This window comes from Barbatula barbatula (genome assembly GCF_947034865.1).
Source record: "Barbatula barbatula genome assembly, chromosome: 12".
Taxonomy (NCBI): Eukaryota; Metazoa; Chordata; class Actinopteri; order Cypriniformes; family Nemacheilidae; genus Barbatula; species Barbatula barbatula.
Window position 1 is genome coordinate 2167759 of NC_136775.1, and position 21835 is coordinate 2189593.

General features: G+C 38.8%; 1 protein-coding gene across 3 annotated transcripts in view; it reads left to right on the forward strand.

Annotated features, from left to right (window-relative positions):
- rftn1b (raftlin, lipid raft linker 1b) overlaps nucleotides 1-21034 on the forward strand; it is a 70144-nt gene extending 49110 nt beyond the window's left edge. For 2 of the 3 annotated variants that reach the window (XM_079470262.1, XM_079470264.1), the window contains exons 7-10: nucleotides 2935-3053; nucleotides 10928-11031; nucleotides 15970-16045; nucleotides 17608-21034. In XM_079470262.1, coding sequence (XP_079326388.1) covers nucleotides 2935-3053; nucleotides 10928-11031; nucleotides 15970-16045; nucleotides 17608-18108 — 800 coding nt within the window. In that variant the 3' untranslated portion in view covers nucleotides 18109-21034. The remainder of the gene's footprint in view (nucleotides 1-2934; nucleotides 3054-10927; nucleotides 11032-15969; nucleotides 16046-17607) is intronic. The other variant, XM_079470263.1, reaches the window with a different exon arrangement.
- Nucleotides 21035-21835: the final 801 nt, after the last annotated feature.

Consider the following 21835-nt stretch of genomic DNA (forward strand, 5'->3'; position numbering starts at 1 on the left):
ATGTGAAGGATAGCCTTGCGGTCGTCCACGAGCTCCAACTTCCGAACCTGATGAACGAGGCAGCAAATAATCAACATTTCTTTTGTATGACTTCAGAGCAAAAAAAAACACCCCGGCCCCCCCTTCAGAGCAAAAAACCTTATTTGTAAGCATTTGTGCTCACAGCTGTGTGACATTTATGCACCTGACTATTCATGCTGTTCTGCCTATATACAGATGCCCCGAAGGAGGATATTCAGCGTATGAATTTCCAATAAGGTATTATCTCACTATGAAAAGAATGGGGAGATACCTCCGCCGTCGCATTTGTGATGCACAAAAGGATGCGAGGATGAATGGACTCATTTCTTTTCCAAAAGAGACACACATACACACCTTTTCATTAATTAAAGGTGGAGCGTATCATTTTTTTTACGCGGAAATCAGAATGAAATCAGAAATGTTGTTTACTTTTTTAATACATTTTTGATCTCATTTGCTGTGTTCACACTGAAGCTTAATATGGTTGACGGTTTTCGACGGAGTATTTGATAAAGCAGGCCTACTTAAGGGCCGTACACATTATAATGATAACTATAAAATAAAGTTTTTCAGTACAATTTTTCCAGCTGATGTTATACATAACGCTAGTGAGTCTGAGCAAGCTGGCAAAATGTTTGTTTTACATCCCGGACACGATCCCACCTTCAGAAAGATCATATTTAGGAGAAAAGACGTTCCAGAATGAAAAACGAAGGCATCAGCAGCAGGTCATCTACAGTCATTTTAGTGTTTGGGAACAGTGCAGGGCGGTGGCTTAAAATAAACATACCGTTATCGTACGCTGGTTTGGACGCAAATATAGTTAAGAGTCAAAGTCGTCGTTATAGTTATTTTGTGAACGGCCCTTTAAGATGGACAAATCAAGTCTCACCCAACATTATTTTTCTTGTTTAATATTTCGTTTTATTTGTAAACGTGTCACATTTCGTAAATCAAATTTACAGCAAACACCAATTTTACCTTCAAAGATCCACACGAACAGTAAACTTCTAGCTTAACTTATTCCAAGTGCAACATGCTTGTTCAACACACAGCAGAGCCTGTGAAATAACAATTTATGGAAAGACAAATCACAGATGACGTCCCTTTAATATCTTAATTATTTCTCAGAGGCATCAATGAGATTAAATGGAGAGCAAAGAGAAACTTTTGCTAAAGTCTCATCTGCATCTCAGACGTTTCTCTTGAGATAAAGAGTCAGAAATCTCACAAATGTGTCATTAGAGTGTCAAAATGAGCTCAGATTTGTCAAGTCTGCAATCAAGTCAAAATGATTGAAAATCTCAATATGAAATCAAACATTTCTCATCAAATTCAGTTAAAAACCAGATTTGACCTTTACAATCTACATTAATTTCACACCTCAAAACAAGACTTATAAAAACACACCGAAAAACTCCATCGAGCAATGAAATTGTTGGTTTTACTTAATATGTGCACATCCTCAAACCTCACGTCGTCTCTGCCTATTTCCAGTCTGCGCTGTAAAATATACATAAGCTGTCTGAAGCATTAGCAACTTTGTCCTACACATTTAAACCCTATGAGTCACAACTGAACCGTCCAGACTAACTGCACATCTGAACTCCATCAAACGGACCATCTCTCTCTCTCCTGTCAATCTCCATAAGTGGCCTCTTCACAGAGCCGTCACCGTATCGAGTCGACGTTTGGCATGTCCACAGAAAAAAACGCATTCGCTCTCACTCTCTCACCTGAGACATCACCGCCCGACCAGACGAGCTGCCCGACTGAGGCAATCTCCCAAGTGGAGTTTTCCAATTACGTTCCCAAGTGGGAACATCTGATGTATGGCGGCCAGAACAATGGCCCCGTTTGAAAGGCCGGTGAGATGTCTTCAATTGAGTAAGTGCGGCCTTAAAGAGGTTTTTTTGATGAAAGAACGCTGGCGACGGTAACAGCCCCCCTCAGCCGGACCCCCCATTCGCCCATCCCTCTGTAATGTAATCTGGAGTGTCTCCCGGACCCGACAGGGGCAGCACAAACAGCATTAGTGTGTAAATAGAGGAGGGGTAAAGCCAGTAGAGGACATTTAGCAGAAATAACACAGGATGGTGAGAGGGTCCCAGACGCCCGCGCTTTCGTCTTCAATACTCAACAGAGCTTATTTTCCTTCTGTATATGTAGTTCAGGGTAAATTAGGGCCAAGAGCAGGAACCTCATAGGACGGACGGCGACTTCGGACCTTTAAAATGTGAAATCTAAAAGCTTCTTTAGTCAGGAACATTTCAGATTTATGCGCGGATATTTTGGTCCTCCGTCGGTCTCTGTTTGTCTTGTATCCATGGCTTTTTCTTTACATTCAGGATGACTTCTCTCAAGTTTCACTGGTTCAACATATTTTTAAATAAACGTACATCCTCATATTAAATGATCAATATTTTCTCACCATCATGTTGTTCCAAATCCAAAAGATTTTTTATTACGTGGAGCACAACAAGAGATTGACAGTTTTCTAGATTATCAGTAATGCATTTCAACATCAACACAAATTTGAACATCTGTGCATATTTGAACAACAAATTTGAGCAAATGTACATAAAAAGCAATGGAATGCCTACACATATTTGAGCCCTTTGGCTATTCTCTTAAAACCTTTTATTTTACATTCGTACTTATTCATTAACAGACACTTTCATCCTAAAGTACTTACAAACGAAAGAGAATTCAACAAAGCTGAAGTTCAAATAGAAGTTTAGATATAGAGAGGACAGAGTAAAATAAGAGAGAAATCATATAATAAATTGGGGACAGTTTACAGTAGATGAGGTCTGTGTCTTGAGTTGTTTTCATACGTATTGCTAAGCCTTGTGTACTAAATGTTTTTGCTAAAACTACATGAAAGAAACAACCCATCTTCTTTCTTTCCAGCAGGTCCACTCACTAAAACGGTGGACAGCGTGTTTGTGTTCCAGGAGGGCGTGGAGGGCGACACAAACGCAGCGACTGCGTATGACGCTATAGTGGTGGAACAGTGGACGGTCCTTGATGTGAGTCAAATACACATTTCTGTTCTGTTTGCATTTCTCTATAAGTCAACAACATGATTCAATGTGCACGTTTTTTTCTCTTTTAGTAGAGAGAAGTTATTTTCTTTGTCATTGTATGATAAACTATAAGTTAAGTTGTGATATGAACGGTATATGACCTTTTTTAAATGACCAACAAATCACGGTTTCCAATCCCCTGATGTAATTTAGTCTAAAATTAAATGGCATGTACTCTTATTTACAAATGATCCCTGCTGAAAAAACCAATAGAACCCAGCACAAAACACCACAGACAATGTAATTGAGCTGATGGTTATAATGGGAATTGTCTTGGATTTAATAGAAACTATTTTGGTGTCTACTGGTGTGTGATGGATTGTATTGGTCCGATGTTGTCTGGCAGATGGGAACTTATAGACCACTATTAAATCCTATGGAAAAAAGCACAAAAGTTGCTACAAAATGGAATTCTGTAATGGTTTTAATGGAAAAACGCTAATAATTCGTTATGGTTTCTTATGGAAACCATTAGAATATCTGTGATGGTTTTTAATGCTCTGTTCAGCGAAATCCAAAATTCTCTGTATAAACATTTAAAAAACATGAAATTAGATTTAGTTGTTGTGAAGTTCACTGTTACTACACAAAGCAGCCGCAGTTAATCCCACGGCACATCAGAAGGGCTGTTTGAGTGACAGTAATGGATCCTGCTGCTCAGAGACTAAGCCTCACTTGTTGACATCAGATATCGGTCAGTTCAGCATCGATTCCTCTCGGGTTGGTCTCACTTCAGCTTGTGTGCGTAGTGTTAGTTAGCGCTGTGTACTGATGCTATCAATGTAATTGAGTTTTGAGTTTTATTGTATAATCCTACACCTCTCCATCCCACTCACCTCTCTCTCTTTTCTGACAAGCCGTGACCGGTTTTTCTATAGCCGGTAAGGACACACTGTTTCTGTCCGACTACATTAAGCGGCGCTCGGCTGACGGCCTGCCTTCAAATAGAAGTGGGCTTGAGATTTCCCAGCATTCTGCGGGGCCGTGATTAAAGGGTCCCGTAAATAGCGTTCGGCAGTAATATTCTGTAAGGGCGCGTTGATGTATATTCCATCAGAACGATACAAACATGCAGAGTTTCATTGGAGGGATCTTTTAACGAATGCATGGAGACGTTTTGAATTGATACGTTCAGCTGCTGTCTGACATTGTCTACAGCGAGGCTATCAATCATTGTCATATTCGCTCGCTGATATTTCAGTCTTCAGTCTTCAGCGCACCCGTGCGTTCACTCCTCGTGTCTCGTAAATCAGGTTTCTCTTACAGCGCCGGTCAATTACTGCACAATATTCATTATACAGACTGATGGTACTTTGAGAAGTGCTTTTTAATATAGTGCCACAAAGGGTCATTTATGATGATGGGCATTGTATTGCCTTGCTCTTAATGCATTAGCGTACATTTGTTTATTTAGTTTTAGAGGAAAAAAAGAGTGTTCAGATGTCGCTCTTTCATAGCTCGGGAGATTCAAAGGAGTTCTCGTTTTCATTTACGGAAAAATGTGTTTCTTCTAAAATTGCATTGGAGAAAAAAAATAGAAACACGTGAGATTGTTCAAAACGCATGAAGAATATGGAGGTGTGAAATGAATGTAGATTGAAGCGGTAAAACAATCTGGATTTGTGTAAATCTGATCAAAAATGCTGGATAATAATATTGACTTTTGATCGCAGACTTGACAAATCTGAGCTCAGTTTGACACTTTGTAACGTCTCTTCTGAAACTCTAATGACACATTTGTGAGATTTCTGACTCTTTAAGTCAGGAGAAATGTCTGAGATGCAGATGAGACTTTCAATTTGCTTTCCATTTAATCTCATTGATGTCTTAGAGGAAAAATTAAAATATTAAGATTCCATCTGTGATTTTTCTTTCTAGGGGGAAAAAAACAATAGAGACTTTAATGTTTGAACGTATGCACAAATGTCTAAAGCACTTGTTCTGGGTAAGTGAGCCATGTTTGTTCAATACGAGTCAAATTGAGTGAGAGCTCTATTCCTGTCGTAGGGAAGAAAATCAATATGACTGTAACCTTGTACATGTAATGCACTGAGGGCTCTTTGGCACCAGGGCTCAGCCTCTGAACCACCACAACCCAAAAAAAACTGCTTTCCATTTTAGATTTCCTTGAGGAATAATCTCTGAAGATTCACTCTCTGGGACACTTATTAGTTTAGATGCACTGATGGGGAAATTGCCTTATCAGGCTTTTATTACACTGACAGTGAACTTCTCATGTTATTAAGACGTACTTTAAAATACTTCAGGAAGGCACTCGCAATATCACGGTTTGCGTCATGTGCGGAGAAAAGAGAAAGCTTCCATCTATATACTGTTGTAAGTGTGACGACAAAAATGGTGCGATATTCTTTTACAGTCGCATACTAGAGAACAATCACAGATGACATCTCCTTAATATCTTGATTCTTTTTTTAAACAATGGAAAAGCAATTGAAACTTGCTTAAAGCGTAGTTTACCTTCATGCCCCGTAATCATTTTAAACCTGTATGACTTTCTTTCTTGCACAGACGACATTTTGAAAAACCATTGGTCCTCATTGACTTGCATTGGTTTTGTGCCTATACAATAAAAGGTGACGGGACCAATGGTTTTTGGTTAGTGACATTCTTCAAAATGTATGTTTTCTAGAAGAAAGAAAATCACACAGGTTTAAAATGACAACAGGGTGAGTAAATAATGACAGAATTTTCCTTTAAGTGTCGTCTGCATCTCAGATATTTCAGTCTGCAATCGAAAGTCAATCTTACTGAAGATCTCAATACGAACTCTCATCAAATTCACCCAAATCCAGATTATTCCTCGACAATCTACATTTTTCATTTTACACCTGCATACTCATAGATTTCAACAATTACAGTCCCATTTGATTCTTATTTCTCCTAAACAATTCTAGAAGAAACATCGGAGACTACGTTTATGAAACAAAACACAACTGAGAACCCAATCAAATCTCAAGAGCTACGAAAGAGCAACGTCTGAGCAATGACATTTTCTGCTTGGGTGGAATGATGGAAATAACTGATTGACACGGATGCAAAAAGATGCTAAAATGTTTCATTCCTGCATCCCATTTTAGAAACAATTTGTGAGTTAACATACTGATACAAATCCACCGACTGCTGAAACCAATTCATCCCACACTGGCATTGATGTGAAATTTAGTCCCATACTGTTATGGTTTTTCGGTCTAGATCCCTGGATTTCTAATCTTTAAATGTATACATATTTAATTTCTTGTGTAACTACCGCAGGCCATGTTTTGAAGCTTGCCAATGTCTGTACAGTCTTAACTCTAATCACTATGGCCCTCGATGTTTTTTTCCTTCAGATGTTTGGATAACGCCAGATTGGATTTGTTGATCTATGAGTTTTGAAGGTTTCTCACTGGACTGAGAGGAGACAAATTCAAGAAAGTTCACCATGTTAAGTAGAAGCTTTATGAAGTAGCTGTTTGAAGCACAGCACAACTCTTGTTAGCGGTTATCAGAAACCCAATTAGAAGAAAAATAAGATTAACTTAACACGATGTTCGCATCAGGACGCTCATAATGAATCTTTACTAAGTTTCAGTGCAAAAGGGTATGTTGTTGAGGAGAAAAAACATCTCAGATTTGGCGAAATCTGAAGAAAATTCTCAGCAAAATGTACCCAGGACTACATTACTTGAACTATGCTTAGCATATGATTGCTTATAAAGTACATCATACCAAAATTTGTCTGCTGTCCTCCTGAAACCTATCTCCATATTTGGTCATTTTTATTAATTATTTTTTGTCGCCCTGATGTTCGTCACTGGGTTTTGCAAATATCTAACCAATAAAAAGAGTTAAAACAGTATGCAATCATCTAAAAAGCTAGTTATTTTTCCATAAACTGAAAAACAACAAATTTGGACATACCTGGTTTCAGCAACACAGCGAAGATTTGAAACATTTGTATTTCCGACGAAATTACATCTGGAATGTCCGTTAAAGGAACGGTCGACACAAAAATAAAGTGAAATCTTTATTTACTCCGTTGATGTTGTTTCCAGCCCACATGACATGGCTTAAATCTGCAAAAGACAAAAGTTCAATTCTCTAGAATTGTTAAGCAGTTTATCGCGACCTAACACAGTGATGTTTAAAGGACATGAAAACGTTACAATTTTCATCCACAAAACATAGAACACACGTCAGGTTTGGAACAGATGAAGATGCTGAGCTTTGGCGGCGACAAAACCTGCATAAAGATTTGGAACAACATAACCATAAATCAGCAATAACAGCATTAACATCTTGAACAAACTAGACGGGATGGGAAACTACGCGTTGCTTTTCTGGCACGATATTTAACATGCATTTGGAGCAGATAGGGAAGTTTGAAGGTCAGTGCGGTCATTGAAACAGTGTGATATCTAGACAGTAGACGGACCATTAAAACACGTCCGTTGGCGATGTAACCTTTGTGGCTCCTGCAGAGGTGAGAAAACTATGCACCCCACGGATTCAAAGAACACCCGGTTAGCGTGAATGTGGCAAGACGAACCTGATGAAGCAGAAAAAAATCAATTCATAGAAAATCCAAGTTTCAAAATTACTGCCAGACTTTCCAGAAGATTCTGGGACTATTTAAAGTCAAAGCGTGATAGATGGTGTCAGACCGAGAGGTTATTTATAGCCTAGACATCAGAACATTAATAACAGACACGATGCTCTGAAGATTCAGCGAAGATTCAATTAAATTTTATTTATATTTAAAGTCAACACAAAACTTAATGTGAAGCCAGTGAAGGGTTGATGACATTGGGATTATGTGAACGTATTTTCTGGACCTGGTTAGAACTCTGGCAGCTGCGTTCTGAACGAACTGTAGTTTGTTTATGATGTAGGACAAACACTAAGTAGCGCATTACATTAGTCAAGTCTTGAGGTCATAAATGCATGAATAAGATTCTCCGCGTCAGCAACACATAGAATATTTCGTAATTTGCCAACATTTCTAAGATGAAAGGATGCTGTTTTTGTGACATTTGAGATGTGATTACCAAAAGACTGGTTTAATATAACATCTAGATCTTTTACTGTGCTTGTTGGAGTAACAGCCTTCAATTTGCAGGTTATAATCCGAAATATCTTTGGTCCGATAAGTAATATTTCTGTTTTATTTGAATTTAAAAGAAGGAAATTACAGGTCATGCAATGTTTTATATTTTCAATGCACTCTGCCAATTTGGTGAGATCTTGATGAGATATATAGCTGAGTATCATCTGCATAGCAATGGAAGCAAATTCCATGTTTTCTAATAATGATTCCAAGGGGCAGCATGTATATGGAGAATAGCAAAGGTCCTAAAACCGATCCCTGAGGTAATCCATAATTTACTTGCGTTAGATTTGATAATTCCCCATTTAAATGGACAAATTGATGTCTATCTGATAAGTAACCATTGTTGTGCCTGTCCCTCAATAGAGGTATAATTGTGTAATCGATCTAGAAGTATGTTATGGTCTACAGTAACGAACGCAGCAAGCAGGACTAGGAGTGAGATGTTACCTTCATCTGATGCTATAAGGAGGTAGTTTCAGTGCTATGATGCGGTCTGAAGCCTGACTGAATTTTCCGTGCATGTCATTATTTTGTAAGAAAGAGCACAATTGAGTGGACACTACTTTTTCTAATATTTTGGACAGGTAAGGGAGATTTGAAGTCGGTCTATAGTTTCCTAGTTCATTGGGGTCTAAGTTTGGTTTCTTGAAAATAGGCTTAATGACGGCCAGCTGAAAGGGTCCTGGGACATGGCCTAGATTAATTGACGAGTTGATAATGTTATAAATGGGCTCAATTGTAATTCATTGCTACAAAGGTGCAGCGGAATTACCAGGTCAGAAGACCTACTGGACGTGGCTCATGCATATAACAGTAGCTTGGTGGGCTACACTCATTTAGACCGAAATAATCATTTGGTTTAAACCAGGTTTCGGTAAGGCAAAGTATATCAAAATTGTTGTCTGTGATCATGTCATTTACAATAACTGCCTTTGAATTAAGTGATCTAATATTAAGTAGGTCGAACTTTATGAGTTGGACATATTTTTTTAAGTTTTGCCAAAATTATTATTTTGTTTTATTATTCGGGGGACAGAAAAGTGTGATATTGGTGTAAAACAAGGTTGGCTTATTTTTAGTTGTCGAGAAGTGAAGCCTGGGTGAGAGTCTGAAATTGGCTTTTGACATTTACATGAATGCATTTGGCAGATGCTTTTATCCAAAGCGACGTCGAGCAAATTCAAGGTCTTACAGTAAACATTTAATCAATTGTGTCGATATATCAAATCATGTGTTCGATATTGTAATAATGTTTTGCTAACAGCCTTGACAACCAGTTGAATAACAGGAACTTGAAAGGATAAGTAAAAAAATGGAATACTTTTTCTCGTAATAATATATTAACTTTAGATGAAACTCTCCAACAGAACAATGTTTTGAAACCGCTAAAGCGTTTGCGCTCATCAGGAAGTCATGACGATATAAAATAGCATTTCATGACAATTTTAAGACTCTCGATTCTGCTCCACTTCACAAGCGCGTCAAAATCACTTCAACAACGTGTAGATGTTCACACAATCCCACAGCAATGCAAAAGCATTAACAGACCCCATTTTCTCATCTCTGCTTTAATTTCGAGTCAGGGGTGCAGTTTACAGGGTCGACTGCTGGGACTGATTCCAACAAAAACCTCTTATCACATTTCTAAACCTCCCCTCAGGGCAGCCGCTGTGGTCCTGGCCAATGCAAATATCCAAAAACCATTTCAACAGAACCTCAAACCTCCGAGGGCTGAACGCATGAACCACAGCTATTCCACCAATCTGGGCACACAAAATCTATCCAAGGTGCACAAAGCGAAGACAAAATTCTTTATAATTAAGTCATTTAACTTCAAAAAGTTTAGCTACAAATAGCACAATCTAGATGTACGTGACTATTTTAACAATATTTTGAGTATTTGTCACACAAAGACCACTTACGTTTCAAATCTTTGACTTAGTTTCTGCAGAACACAAAAGAAGATATTTTGAAGAATGTTGGTAGCCAGACAACACAGGCCCCCGTTGACTTCCATTGTATGAACACAAAACCGCCGAGACATTTCTCGAAACATCAAAGTCTGTGTTCCAAAGAAGAAAAAGGCATATAAAGGATTTAAAAGAGTAAATAACCGATGATTGACTTTTTATTTATAGGAAGGAAGATTAGTGTTGTAACTGATGTAGAAAAAAAACAGCTGAATTCGAGCTTTTCACATGTCGTCATATTGTTAAACTAACAATTCTAAACTTTCCCCAGAGTGACTCACTGCTAATTACATAGTATGTACTTGCGAGGAAGTGCCGAACGCGTGCCCTATCGCGTGTGAAGTATCATCACATAGCGTGTTGTCATTATGAGTCTGCGCGTGTCGTCTTGTGTCTGACACGCAACATGTTTTCCTCTGAGGACAGGTGCCGTTAAACCACATTGACTCCTGTGTGCTCGTTCTGAAATGAGAGCACAAGCCTTCTCTTTAAAACCACAGGACAACCTGTGACAGCCCAAAACAACACGTATCATTAAAATTAAACAAACGCTCTCATGATCTCTGCATACAGTACAGCTTTTTTATCAACGGCTGTTATGAGAACGGAGCGGAAATTAAACTCTGATCTTTATCTCCATGTATTTGTTCTCTCTCTGTGTTTGATGCAGTAGGCTGTTGTGTGTGAAGTCTATGACTCTGATGAAGTTTAGTGAAGTGTGTGTTTGTGTTCTTCAGGGTTTACAGGTGAAGAACGACTATATTCCACTGCTGCAGTCACTGGCCTCGTTCGGATGGAAACTCACTTGCGTTCTGCCTACACCTATCATTAGGACAAACAGGTAGCGTGGAGAAACTCCCAATTTCAGTTCCTGATGTGAACATAAATAAAAAGTAGATTTTTAGCCATGATGTATAAAGATTTTAAGATGGGTGTATAAGCTTCTGTAGAAGGTCAAAGTCATTTCAACTTCATTCGAAAAACAAAAGAATTACACCAACCATAATCCTGAAAATAGGATCGGCACCAGAACAGATCACTGCTGATGGCCCATCCACTTCCATAAACCATCAAGAACAACGACTCGACAACTAAAAAGAAAGAAAACAGTCAAGTCAATAGAAATACAGTCACAACACACAAAAGCTTTTGAGCAATGAGCCCTAAAAAATGATGCATACTTTAACACAGACTGAAGTATACCATCTAGACATCTTTGGCAAATTGTTTACAATATATTAGAAGACAGTCTCATGTACTACATAGCGACATAAAGAAAGCATAGTGCATATACTACACAGTGCAGCGATTAGCAAGAAAGTGAACATACGGTACCACATAGTTCCGAAAGTATGCATAAAGTAGCTCGCTTTCTACAAACTCACGTACTACATAGATCAGAGAGACCGGGATGTGTGGGAAGAAGAGAGTATGGAAAGTGCGCATACTACATAGTGACAAAAGTATGCATAATACACTACAACATAGTGAAGAGAGTATGCATAAAGTAGCTCACTTTCTACAAACTCACGTACTACATAGATCAGAGAGACCGGGATGTGTGGGAAGAAGAGAGTATGGAAAGTGCGCATACTACATAGTGACAAAAGTATGCATAATACACTACAACATAGTGAAGAGAGTATGCATAAAGTAGCTCGCTTTCTACAAACTCACGTACTACATAGATCAGAGAGACCGGGATGTGTGGGAAGAAGAGAGTATGGAAAGTGCGCATACTACATAGTGACAAAAGTATGCATAATACACTACAACATAGTGAAGAGAGTATGCATAAAGTAGCTCGCTTTCTACAAACTCATGTACTACATAGATCAGAGAGACCGGGATGTGTGGGAAGAAGAGAGTATGGAAAGTGCATATACTACATAGTGACAAAAGTATGCATAATACACTACAACATAGTGAAGAGAGTATGCATAAAGTAGCTCGCTTTCTACAAACTCACGTACTACATAGATCAGAGAGACCGGGATGTGTGGGAAGAAGAGAGTATGGAAAGTGCGCATACTACATAGTGACAAAAGTATGCACGATACACTACAACATAGTGAAGAGAGTATGCATAAAGTAGCTCGCTTTCTACAAACTCACGTACTACATAAATCAGAGAGACCGGGATGTGTGGGAAGAAGAGAGTATGGAAAGTGCGCATACTACATAGTGACAAAAGTTTGCATAATAAGCATCATAAGCGTGCGACCAGGGGTAAATGCCCTCCAAAATGTATAAAAATGGATGTACTACATATTGCAGAATGCATAAGTGCGCATACTGCCGACTGCAGAATTTGGATAGTCCATGGTTGTCTGTACCACCCACCAATAACATTATGGCTTTCAGATGTAGGAACGCCACCATGACCACCAGTGTGCATTCGAACCCTGCGTCTGAAATCGCGAAAAACCTCCATTCTGTATAGTAGAGTCATTAGTATACCTCGGTATGCACAAAACAGAAGGCGAGAAACACTCCAATGGTCTACTGCTTCCGCTAAGATTTGTGAGTGTGCATCAGATGGACACTTGTCTATCCCATGATGCAACACTCAAAATTTAATTAAATTAAAATAGCAGAAACTTCAAAGTGTGGGTGGCCATTTTTAAACGTTAGAACAGATAAATGAATTTCTCGGAAGCAAATTATGTTTGTACCGACGCCTAGGTACAGGTTGTTGTTAATACGTCATACCTCAAAGAGCATACGGGTCACATGACCATAAAACATGGTAGGTGCAGTATGTCCGATATTTATTCATACTTCCCCCAAACATACTATAAAGAATATACTATTTTAACGGCCGTTGGTGGGTATTTCATGAAAAACCATACTTACGGTCACTGTATGCGATTACGGACACAGCGTAAGAAAAGAAAATCACTGGTAGTGCCAACCGTGTTTGAAATTCAGTTTATCACAGAATTAGATTAGATTCAACTTTATTGTCATTACTCATATACAAGTACAGTGTAACGAAATGTAGTTTAGGTCTAACCAGAAGTACAGTTAGCAAGTGCAGGATATACAGTTAGAATAAATACAGAATACAATATGGGAGAATATAATACAGCGGGCATGGACTATAAAAATATTTTGCAGTAGAATGTTAAGAGTTGGGTTTCGATACCGCAACGATTCCACCTGCTAAGAATATCAAACCAAAGAATCACACAACGTGGAAAAGTTTTAGGGGGATAAGAAACTGCAGCAGTACTTCATCGAGTCAAAGTGATGGGTACAGCCTGCAAAGATACGAAACAACGCGGTTATTTGCCCACCGTAATGGAATGTCAATACGAGCTAACTGATGACTCCCGTAATGGCGGGCGAAAGCTTCCGGCGATGTCGAACAGAAGTTCACCGTATAATCTCCATCCGTCAAACCCACGGCAGCGTCGGCCAGATCCCTCAGCGACCTCTCTTTCAGACGTCAGCGTTCTATCCATCCCACAGACACGGCTGATTAATTACGGCCTATTTTAAACTTATCAAAACACAAGAGCGGCGATGAAGCTAATTTATCAAAACGTTGTCCTAGATACAACAGAAGCTTCACTCGTCAACTTCTTGGGGCTGATGACCTTGTTTTCTTGGGTGGCAACGGACAAAATAAATGATGGGGTGGCAGTATGATATCAGATGGTAATATGTTGGATTAATATAATAAATTGTACTGAACGATTGCACTTACATGACAGTCAAAGGGGTTTCAAATCGAGTTCTGCATCGTCACAAACAAACTGCAAACAATGGAAGTTAATACAACATCTTACACAAGAGATTGACTTTCTGGAGAAGTTAAAGGGATACTCCACCCAAAAATGAAAATTCTGTCTATATTTCCGCAACCTAGTTTCAAACCTGTATAAATGTCTTTGAACAAAAAAATATACAACATTTTTAAGGGCAGTCAAGGGTGCCCCAGAAATCTCAGTTGCTTACATTTTTACAAATATATTGCTTTGAATTAACAGAACAAAAAAATGTTTATAGGTTTAATTCATGACAGAATTGACATTTTTGGGAGGACTGTACCTTTAAGGAACATCATGGTAAAAACACAGAATTACCACAATACATGCCAAAAACCAGAGGACCAAGTTTCAAAAACATGGTTTTTCTATGGTATGGATAAAAAGGTTATTTTGTGGGAATGATACGACTGTATTGTCATCTCCACACACAGGTTGGCATCTCATTGTTATGCATTACATCGTACAGTACGCTTGTCTATTCATTACGTTGGCAATTGCGAACGTTACCATTCAATTAAACCCTTAATGATGGAGATTGTACGTGGACGTGTGTCATCCACTATAAAGTGAAGATGAAGACTTGTTTAGATGCTGGCCGGGCCGCGGACAGAGCTGTAATTTTAACCCAGCCACTCGTTTACATTTTAATAGGACTGCAGGAATCCAGTTTTGCCTCTTTGATTTAACATAGACGCACTGGAATAAATATCCAGCTCCCAGACAAGCCAGAAAATAGGCTGCGCAGAAAAACAGGCCGAATTAGACATTTGCTTTACTTCACATCCTTTAATAATACTTAAGATTCCAGCATTTTTGTTTTTATTGAAGGTTAAATGAATGACTTATTTTTGCAAATACAAAACCACCTCATGTAGTATTGTGATGTTCAAAAATATGAATTTTTTCCCTTTCATTGCATATCTTAATTACATTTCTGAAAAGAAATAATAACTTATTTTAATGACAAATTTAGCAGAAATCAGTAGTTTACAGAATTAAACAAAAATGATCATTTTACTCAAACACATGAGTAGTAATGAAATAAATGTGTAAACGTGTCATTTGGTGTAACAGCGAAAAGTCTGAAAAAACCTAACAATAAAAATAAATCTTTAGCTATTTTATATTATAAACAACAAAACAATTTCAACAGATCTCCAGGGTCTTTTTGCCCTTTCCAGCATTATTAAAGCTATAAATACAAGATAAGATACTGAATAACGAATATCAGTCTGGTAAGCATGGAGCGACTGCAACACAAAAGCATTATTAAAAACATTATCTTTTATCGATTCAAGCTGGTCACTTTGAACTAGAACACATGCTGGTAGACAAATAGATATGCATACATAGCAGCTATATCTTTGGGATGCTACTGTATACACAAGTCGTTCTCCATATTGGAACAGCCAAAGAAGTTGACACTAGATAACCACTCGAAAGATCTGCAATCCTTTCAAATGTACAGCATTTCTCTTCAACCAAAACATTCATTCAACTCTTGCTTAGTAACGAAGATGTTACGCACCATAATACTACCTACTAGCAATAGCAGAAAACCAGGCCTTTAATAAGTTCTGACTCAACTTCCTGTTTCTATACGAAATGCCATAACAGGAAAGATAGGTCTGTTCGGCAAACCCTTTCAAATGAACCAGTCAACATGAAACGCCATTCACAGGCCATTAACTTTTATAATGAGACACGTTATGAAAAAGTGAAACAGGCTGTTCACAAATAAACGTAAAGTATTACTTTGTTTGTGAAAAGCGGCTGTCGCGGACCAGATTTGAGCCAGGTGCTTGGAGTGGACGGGATGACAAAAAACAGGACATCTTTGATCAAAAAAAGTCATGACTTTCTGATTAAGAACCACAAGATCTTTTTTCTTGGGGTAGTATATAAAGTACATTAAGGCATGTTTGGATGTTTCATCATTATTGCCCAAAGTGTGATCACTTTTAACTAACCTGTTTGTTGATTCTGCAATTTCTCTTATCCAGTGACGGAAGTTTGACTACCAAACAAATCGTTTTCCTTCAGAGACCAATGCTGCACCGCAAGAAGAAGGAATCGAAGGTGCGTGACCTCATAGTCCTGCGAACACACACGTACATAACGTACCTAGAGTTAGTATGATATCCCTCACAGACGTTGATATTCTGAATATATGAACACTATATACAGCCGCAGTCACACGCAGAGCGAGTTTACAGGGTTCAGAGCTGACATGAGGCATTTCCTTAAGACGCCACATAAAATGGGACAGAAAGCAGAATGCGTTTGGATTTCCGGACGAAAACAATGCATAATTTAAACAAAGATTTAGCTCCGTCTCACTTCAAAGAAAATAGGGCCAGTGCGTGCCTGCCTGTTTGGTATTACCAATGTTATTTATTTATATAGCATATCCTTCTTTTGGGGAAGAAAGGACCAAGTGAATTCAGTACTTTAATCGTGTGTGAAATTCAAAGCTTTGTGTATTTTACACAACTATCAAATGCACATTTTTTTAAAGTATGTTTGAAGCCTTAAAGCTGCCTTAAAGAGCGTTTTAATGCATTTACTCTGATGCATTCTTCGTTTAAAATGAAATGTGTCTACATCGCAGCTATTTGTTTTAAAGAGACAGTTTAACCGAGAATACAAATTCTGTCAAATGTTATGCGTTTGAAACCTGTACATGAATCTTTCTTCCGCGTGTGAATGATGGCCAATTGGACATTGGTAACCAACACCATTTCAGTCGAGCGTCTGTTGAATTTCAACAAAATCAAACCTCAGGAGTGACAAAGTCATCCAACAGCAATGTGAAAGTCAAAATCAGGGTTATTTATATGTAGAAATATTACTGTTGTATTACTTAAAAGTTAATATAAACTTTATTTTCTTTGCAGTATTTGACATTTTCTGCAAATAAATGCAAATCGAAACAAAAATCAAAAGATTTTTATTTGAAATTTGGGAGAAATGAATGAAACATTCATTCCATTTTACCAAAACAAAAAGTAAATACTAGTAAAAAAAGATTTTCTGCAGATGTGTTTGCAGCCTCGGCGAGAAATGCCTTAAACTTTACGCTTGTGAAGCTTGTGAAATGCAACATTTGCAGATGCTTCCATCCATCCAGTGTTTACAACGTCTCTGTAAATATTTCTCTGCTTTTCTGTATTATGTTTACGATATGATCCAAATGTTTTTAATACAGCTTTTCTGAATTGAGGGCTTAAAGATGTGAGATGCAGGGGTGAATCAAGGACTTTTGAGGATTCTTTAAATAGCACACTATCGCAGTGCTCTCACAGATTATATTGACAGGGGTGGTCCGCGAGGGGCGCAGGCTCAGTCAAGGGTGACTTGACCAAACACAGCTGCCAAGCTGTCCGGTCGGTCAATAACTTGCTTTAAACGAATGATGCTCCTCAGGAAACTGTTTTCATGACAATGTAAAACAAATTCAGGCGGGTCGAAGAGGAAGGATGTAAATAATTGGCTTACGCGGCTATAGAAATGGTATAAGGTGTAATTCACAGCGCATGTCAGTCCGTTCTTAATCATCATTATGAAATATTTATCTGTTTTTTTCATGTCTTGTCTCACTATTTCTCATTTCAAACATCTGTTGACATGTTCCATTTCAGAAAGTCATCTTTAAAGCACGCAACAAGTGTAACAAGAACTCCGTCAAAGACGCACCAAAGGACAAGAAGAAGAAAGAGAGCACGCCCGCCGTAGAGAAGCCGTGCGATCAAAAGATCAGTGACGGAGCGGAGAAGATCACCGAGGGGAGAAACGCGAGCGCCAATGAACGACAGAAAGAGCGAAATAATGAGGTTGACACTGAAGTGGAAAGCGGAGAGGAAAAGACTCAGGAACTGTATGAGACAGAGGAAGGGACAGCAACAGGAAGTGAGGTAGGGGAAAAACAGGAAGTGCTGTGCGGTAATAGAGAGAGCACAGGAAATCCCCAAAATGAAAATCAGCATGAGGTAGAAGTAAAAACACAGGTGGAGACGAGCCACGACGCCTCATCCGTAGACCAGCAGACAGCACATCGGTGCAATGAGGTGGACAAACAGGCAGACGGCTCAGTAGACGAACGGTCACCGGCACATGTCGACGTCTCAGCCAATCAGGATTGAAGACGCTCACGTGACCAAGAGATGTAGACCTTTATGAATGTTCAAAATAAACATCCTTAAAACAAGACACAAGATACACAGCACAATATCTTGAAGTTCTCTCACTCCAAATCATTTCTCTCGACTGTCATACCACGGACGAGTTATATGAAGTACAGTTCTTTAAAATGTAATGAATGCTGTCTTGTATTAAGAATGTTTAAAAGCTTGAAAATCAAGACAATACAGACTCATAAAATGATTTTTGCAGCAAAGCTTAGTTTCTTCAGACGGTGACAGACACCTCACCTGACATTGCGACCTCTTGTAACCGATGCCGCTTGCCAGCGAAAGATTTCATCCCCTCTGACCGAGATCTTTAAAGAGCGATAGGACTCTAGTACCTGGGAAAAGAGGAGAAATGGGATGAGATTGTTATCAGTAAACGCACTGGATGGGAAAACCACGCGAATATTTACCTTGTGAGCCCAGGGGGCCGAGAACCGGCTGAAAGACTTCATCTCTTCTGAAGATGACAGACGCGCGCGGAGCAGACAGTTACTGTTGCGAGAGGCAATCGAATGTGATGTAAGGTGCACATCTGTGTAAATTTTTGTTTTGATGTCTGTATGAATATTTCACCGTTTATTCAAAACTGTTGCCGATGGAAGAGAAGAGCAACGTAGGAAAAGTATCCGATCAAGTTTCCTTACATCTGTAAAACATTAGTTTCATACATACAACACAGGTTACATCACATGCAGCTTTTTGTTTATTGAATCTAGTCGTTCAATAATCTCATCCCTGACTATTTTTAAAGCTTACACAGAAAGTCAAGTTCTGTCATCATTTGCTCACCCATGTACCGATACAAATACTTTAACCTTTCATTATCTGTGACAAAGGAAAAGAGATAAAATAGTATCATTCAAGAAGTCTACGCTGTTTGTCCGTTATATACCAAGCATCCAAAACCTAGTTGACTAGAACAGTAGGCAACATTTCCAATAATATGCAGTATCTTTCGTTAAACCTTAGATGTGTGAAAGCCAAAGTCTTCTAAAGCTCTGTGTGAGGAACAGGCGGAAGGTTCAATTGTTATTTGCCGCTCCACAGCTCTCAAATCTCGTTCATGCTTGTGTACATTCAAATATGGAGCGTCGGGACACGTCACGCACGGTTTGATATTAATTTAGGAGGAAGTGGTGGGATTTCGTTCTTTACAAAGTGACAGTCGCTCAAACGAACCGTTTTCAATTTTTTTCTGAAAATAAAAGACCGGGGACCACAAAACCAGTCATAAGTAGCACATACATTGTAATACATTGTATCGATTTTTCTTTCAGGTCAAAAATCATTAGGATATTAAGTTAAGATCACGTTCCATAAAGATATTTTGTCAATAATTTTGTGTGGATGGCCAGAAAAACACCTACAAACTTCACTCGCCGTTGCCCGCTCTTTGGGAATTGCCAATGCAAGTTTGGTGTCAATGTAAAGCTAAGAATTTCTGCTTTGGGGTCCATCTACTCTCCACGATGTCATTACAGCGGTAAGATAATAGAGAGCGTTAAAACGAACCTGTTTCTTATTAGCAAAGGCCTTCCACAGCGCCCCTGATGGACAACTTTAAAGCCGATTTTCTCAATATTTTCAAATAGTGTCCTCTATCACAACAAACCATACATCATTTACAAGGCTTATTTATTCAGCTTTCAGGTGATGTAGAAATCTCAATTTCATCAAATTGACCCTAATGACTGGTTTTGTGGTCCGTGGGAAAAGAAGACACACCAGAAGTTTGCAGAGAAGCACTTAGTAAAACGATGGACAAATTCAATCATTTTCTTTTTCTTATTATATTTAGCAGGTGTTTACACAAGTGTTCACGCATGACATCAGCTACAGACAGGAATTGCATAAAAGACATTTCATCACATCAACTTCATGAGTGAAAAACCACATCGTCGTCATTTCGTGGAACGCAGTCATTTCGCCATTTGCATAAATGAGTAAACGGCCACGTGGATAATGCAGACAGAAGAGTGTAATATAAAGGGGTTATGGGAATGATATCACCATGATGATCTGGGATGTTTGCGGTTCAAAGTAAACATCAGAGAATGAGCACAGTCGCACTGACAGGGCAATGTGGTTAGGCATCTTAAACCTTTTATTAACGAAACCAATAGTATTTCAGTCTTTAACTCTGAAATGGGATCCAGTAATCCAGCTGAATCACAACAAGATTATGATCTCAGACGGAGACATGGTTTCGATCTGTTTTATAAGTCTATGTTGTATAAAAAAATGATGAATGTCATTGCATTAGATCATTCAAAAATCAAACCAAGTGGCATATAGATTTCAGGAAAACACACGTTTAAAGCAAAACAGACATACTTCTAGATACCTTCTGGATGTTAAAGTCCACTAAAAATCGTCCAATCGTATACCTTACCTGAGCTGTAAATGTGTTTTCCAGTTAGTCAGCCGTGTTGCGCTGGTGTCTGCCTGTATTTATAATGTGGGTTTGCAGCGTCAGGGGTTTTTCAGCATGTGGTCTTCTGGAAGGGCACACAGGGGGTTCACAGGGAGCCTGCATTAGCTCTAATGGCCGGAGGGGTCACATTTAAAATCATAATAGCTTTTCCACTCACCCCTCCTGCTGGGGATTCCGTCTCCAGCGCTTGCTCTCCTGGAAGAGGTCACGCCCTCCCGAGTTCCCAATAAAAGATGCTGTTTCCAATCTGTCTGCAGACGCTTAGATGAAAATTCACTTTGCACTTTCCAAGTATGTTTCCTTGTGTGTCTCTCTGTGCTCTTCTCCCAGCAGTTTGAAACATGTCGTCATTATAACCGTGTTTTGTCACAGTGTTGTTTGTCAGATGGCGGCTGGCGGGGAGATTGCCTGTTTTATTGTTTGACGACGATGACCGAATCAGAGAAAAAAAAAAGATTCTCAAACGTTACTTGTTGATTATCACTGACAGAGATGTGCCATATTGCAGTATTTCTACTAGCAGACACTGTGGGCATATGATAAACATGCCTTTTTTCTGTTATCCATTGAGGTATCTGGCTATGTTTGCAGTATTATTGTAGTACTGTGTACTGTGTACTGCACTTTGAATGTTGTATGTCGCCTATGTCAAAGAGTTCAGAATGAATCAGGACATTTTACCAAAGGTATGGATATAATTCTGAGTGCTTTAGATGCCTTCACCATCGTAAAACGTCACGAAAAGGATTACCGACTGACAAACAAGGAAGGTCAAGTCAAACGCACATATATTCGCACATGCTACGAATAAATTCAATGGTGTAACACGAGTACGATACAGTTTGGCAGGTGCACTGGACAGAGCCACTTGTTTGTGTGAAGTACGTGTGAGGTTAACTAATGGCGCAAGACTTTTTCTTTTGTTTGTTTTGGCGATTTAAACTTGTAAAAATGTATAGCCCTGACATTATGAGAAATTTGGTCGATTAAATTGTGTTTCGTGCGCACAGATGCTGCCTTCAAGTGGAGTCGGATATATCATCCTTTCGAGTTTCGAGCATTTGAAGCACCAACCGAAGTTGTATTTATAAGCGAGAAACTCTGAATTCTTGATGATACACGAGTTGAGATGTCGTCCGGTGTCAATTTAAAACAAATGATTTTAAAGGTCTTTCAGTTTTAAAAGCTGTGTTTGAATTATTATTTTACATTTGTGATGTACTGAACAGCTTATGAAAACGTAAC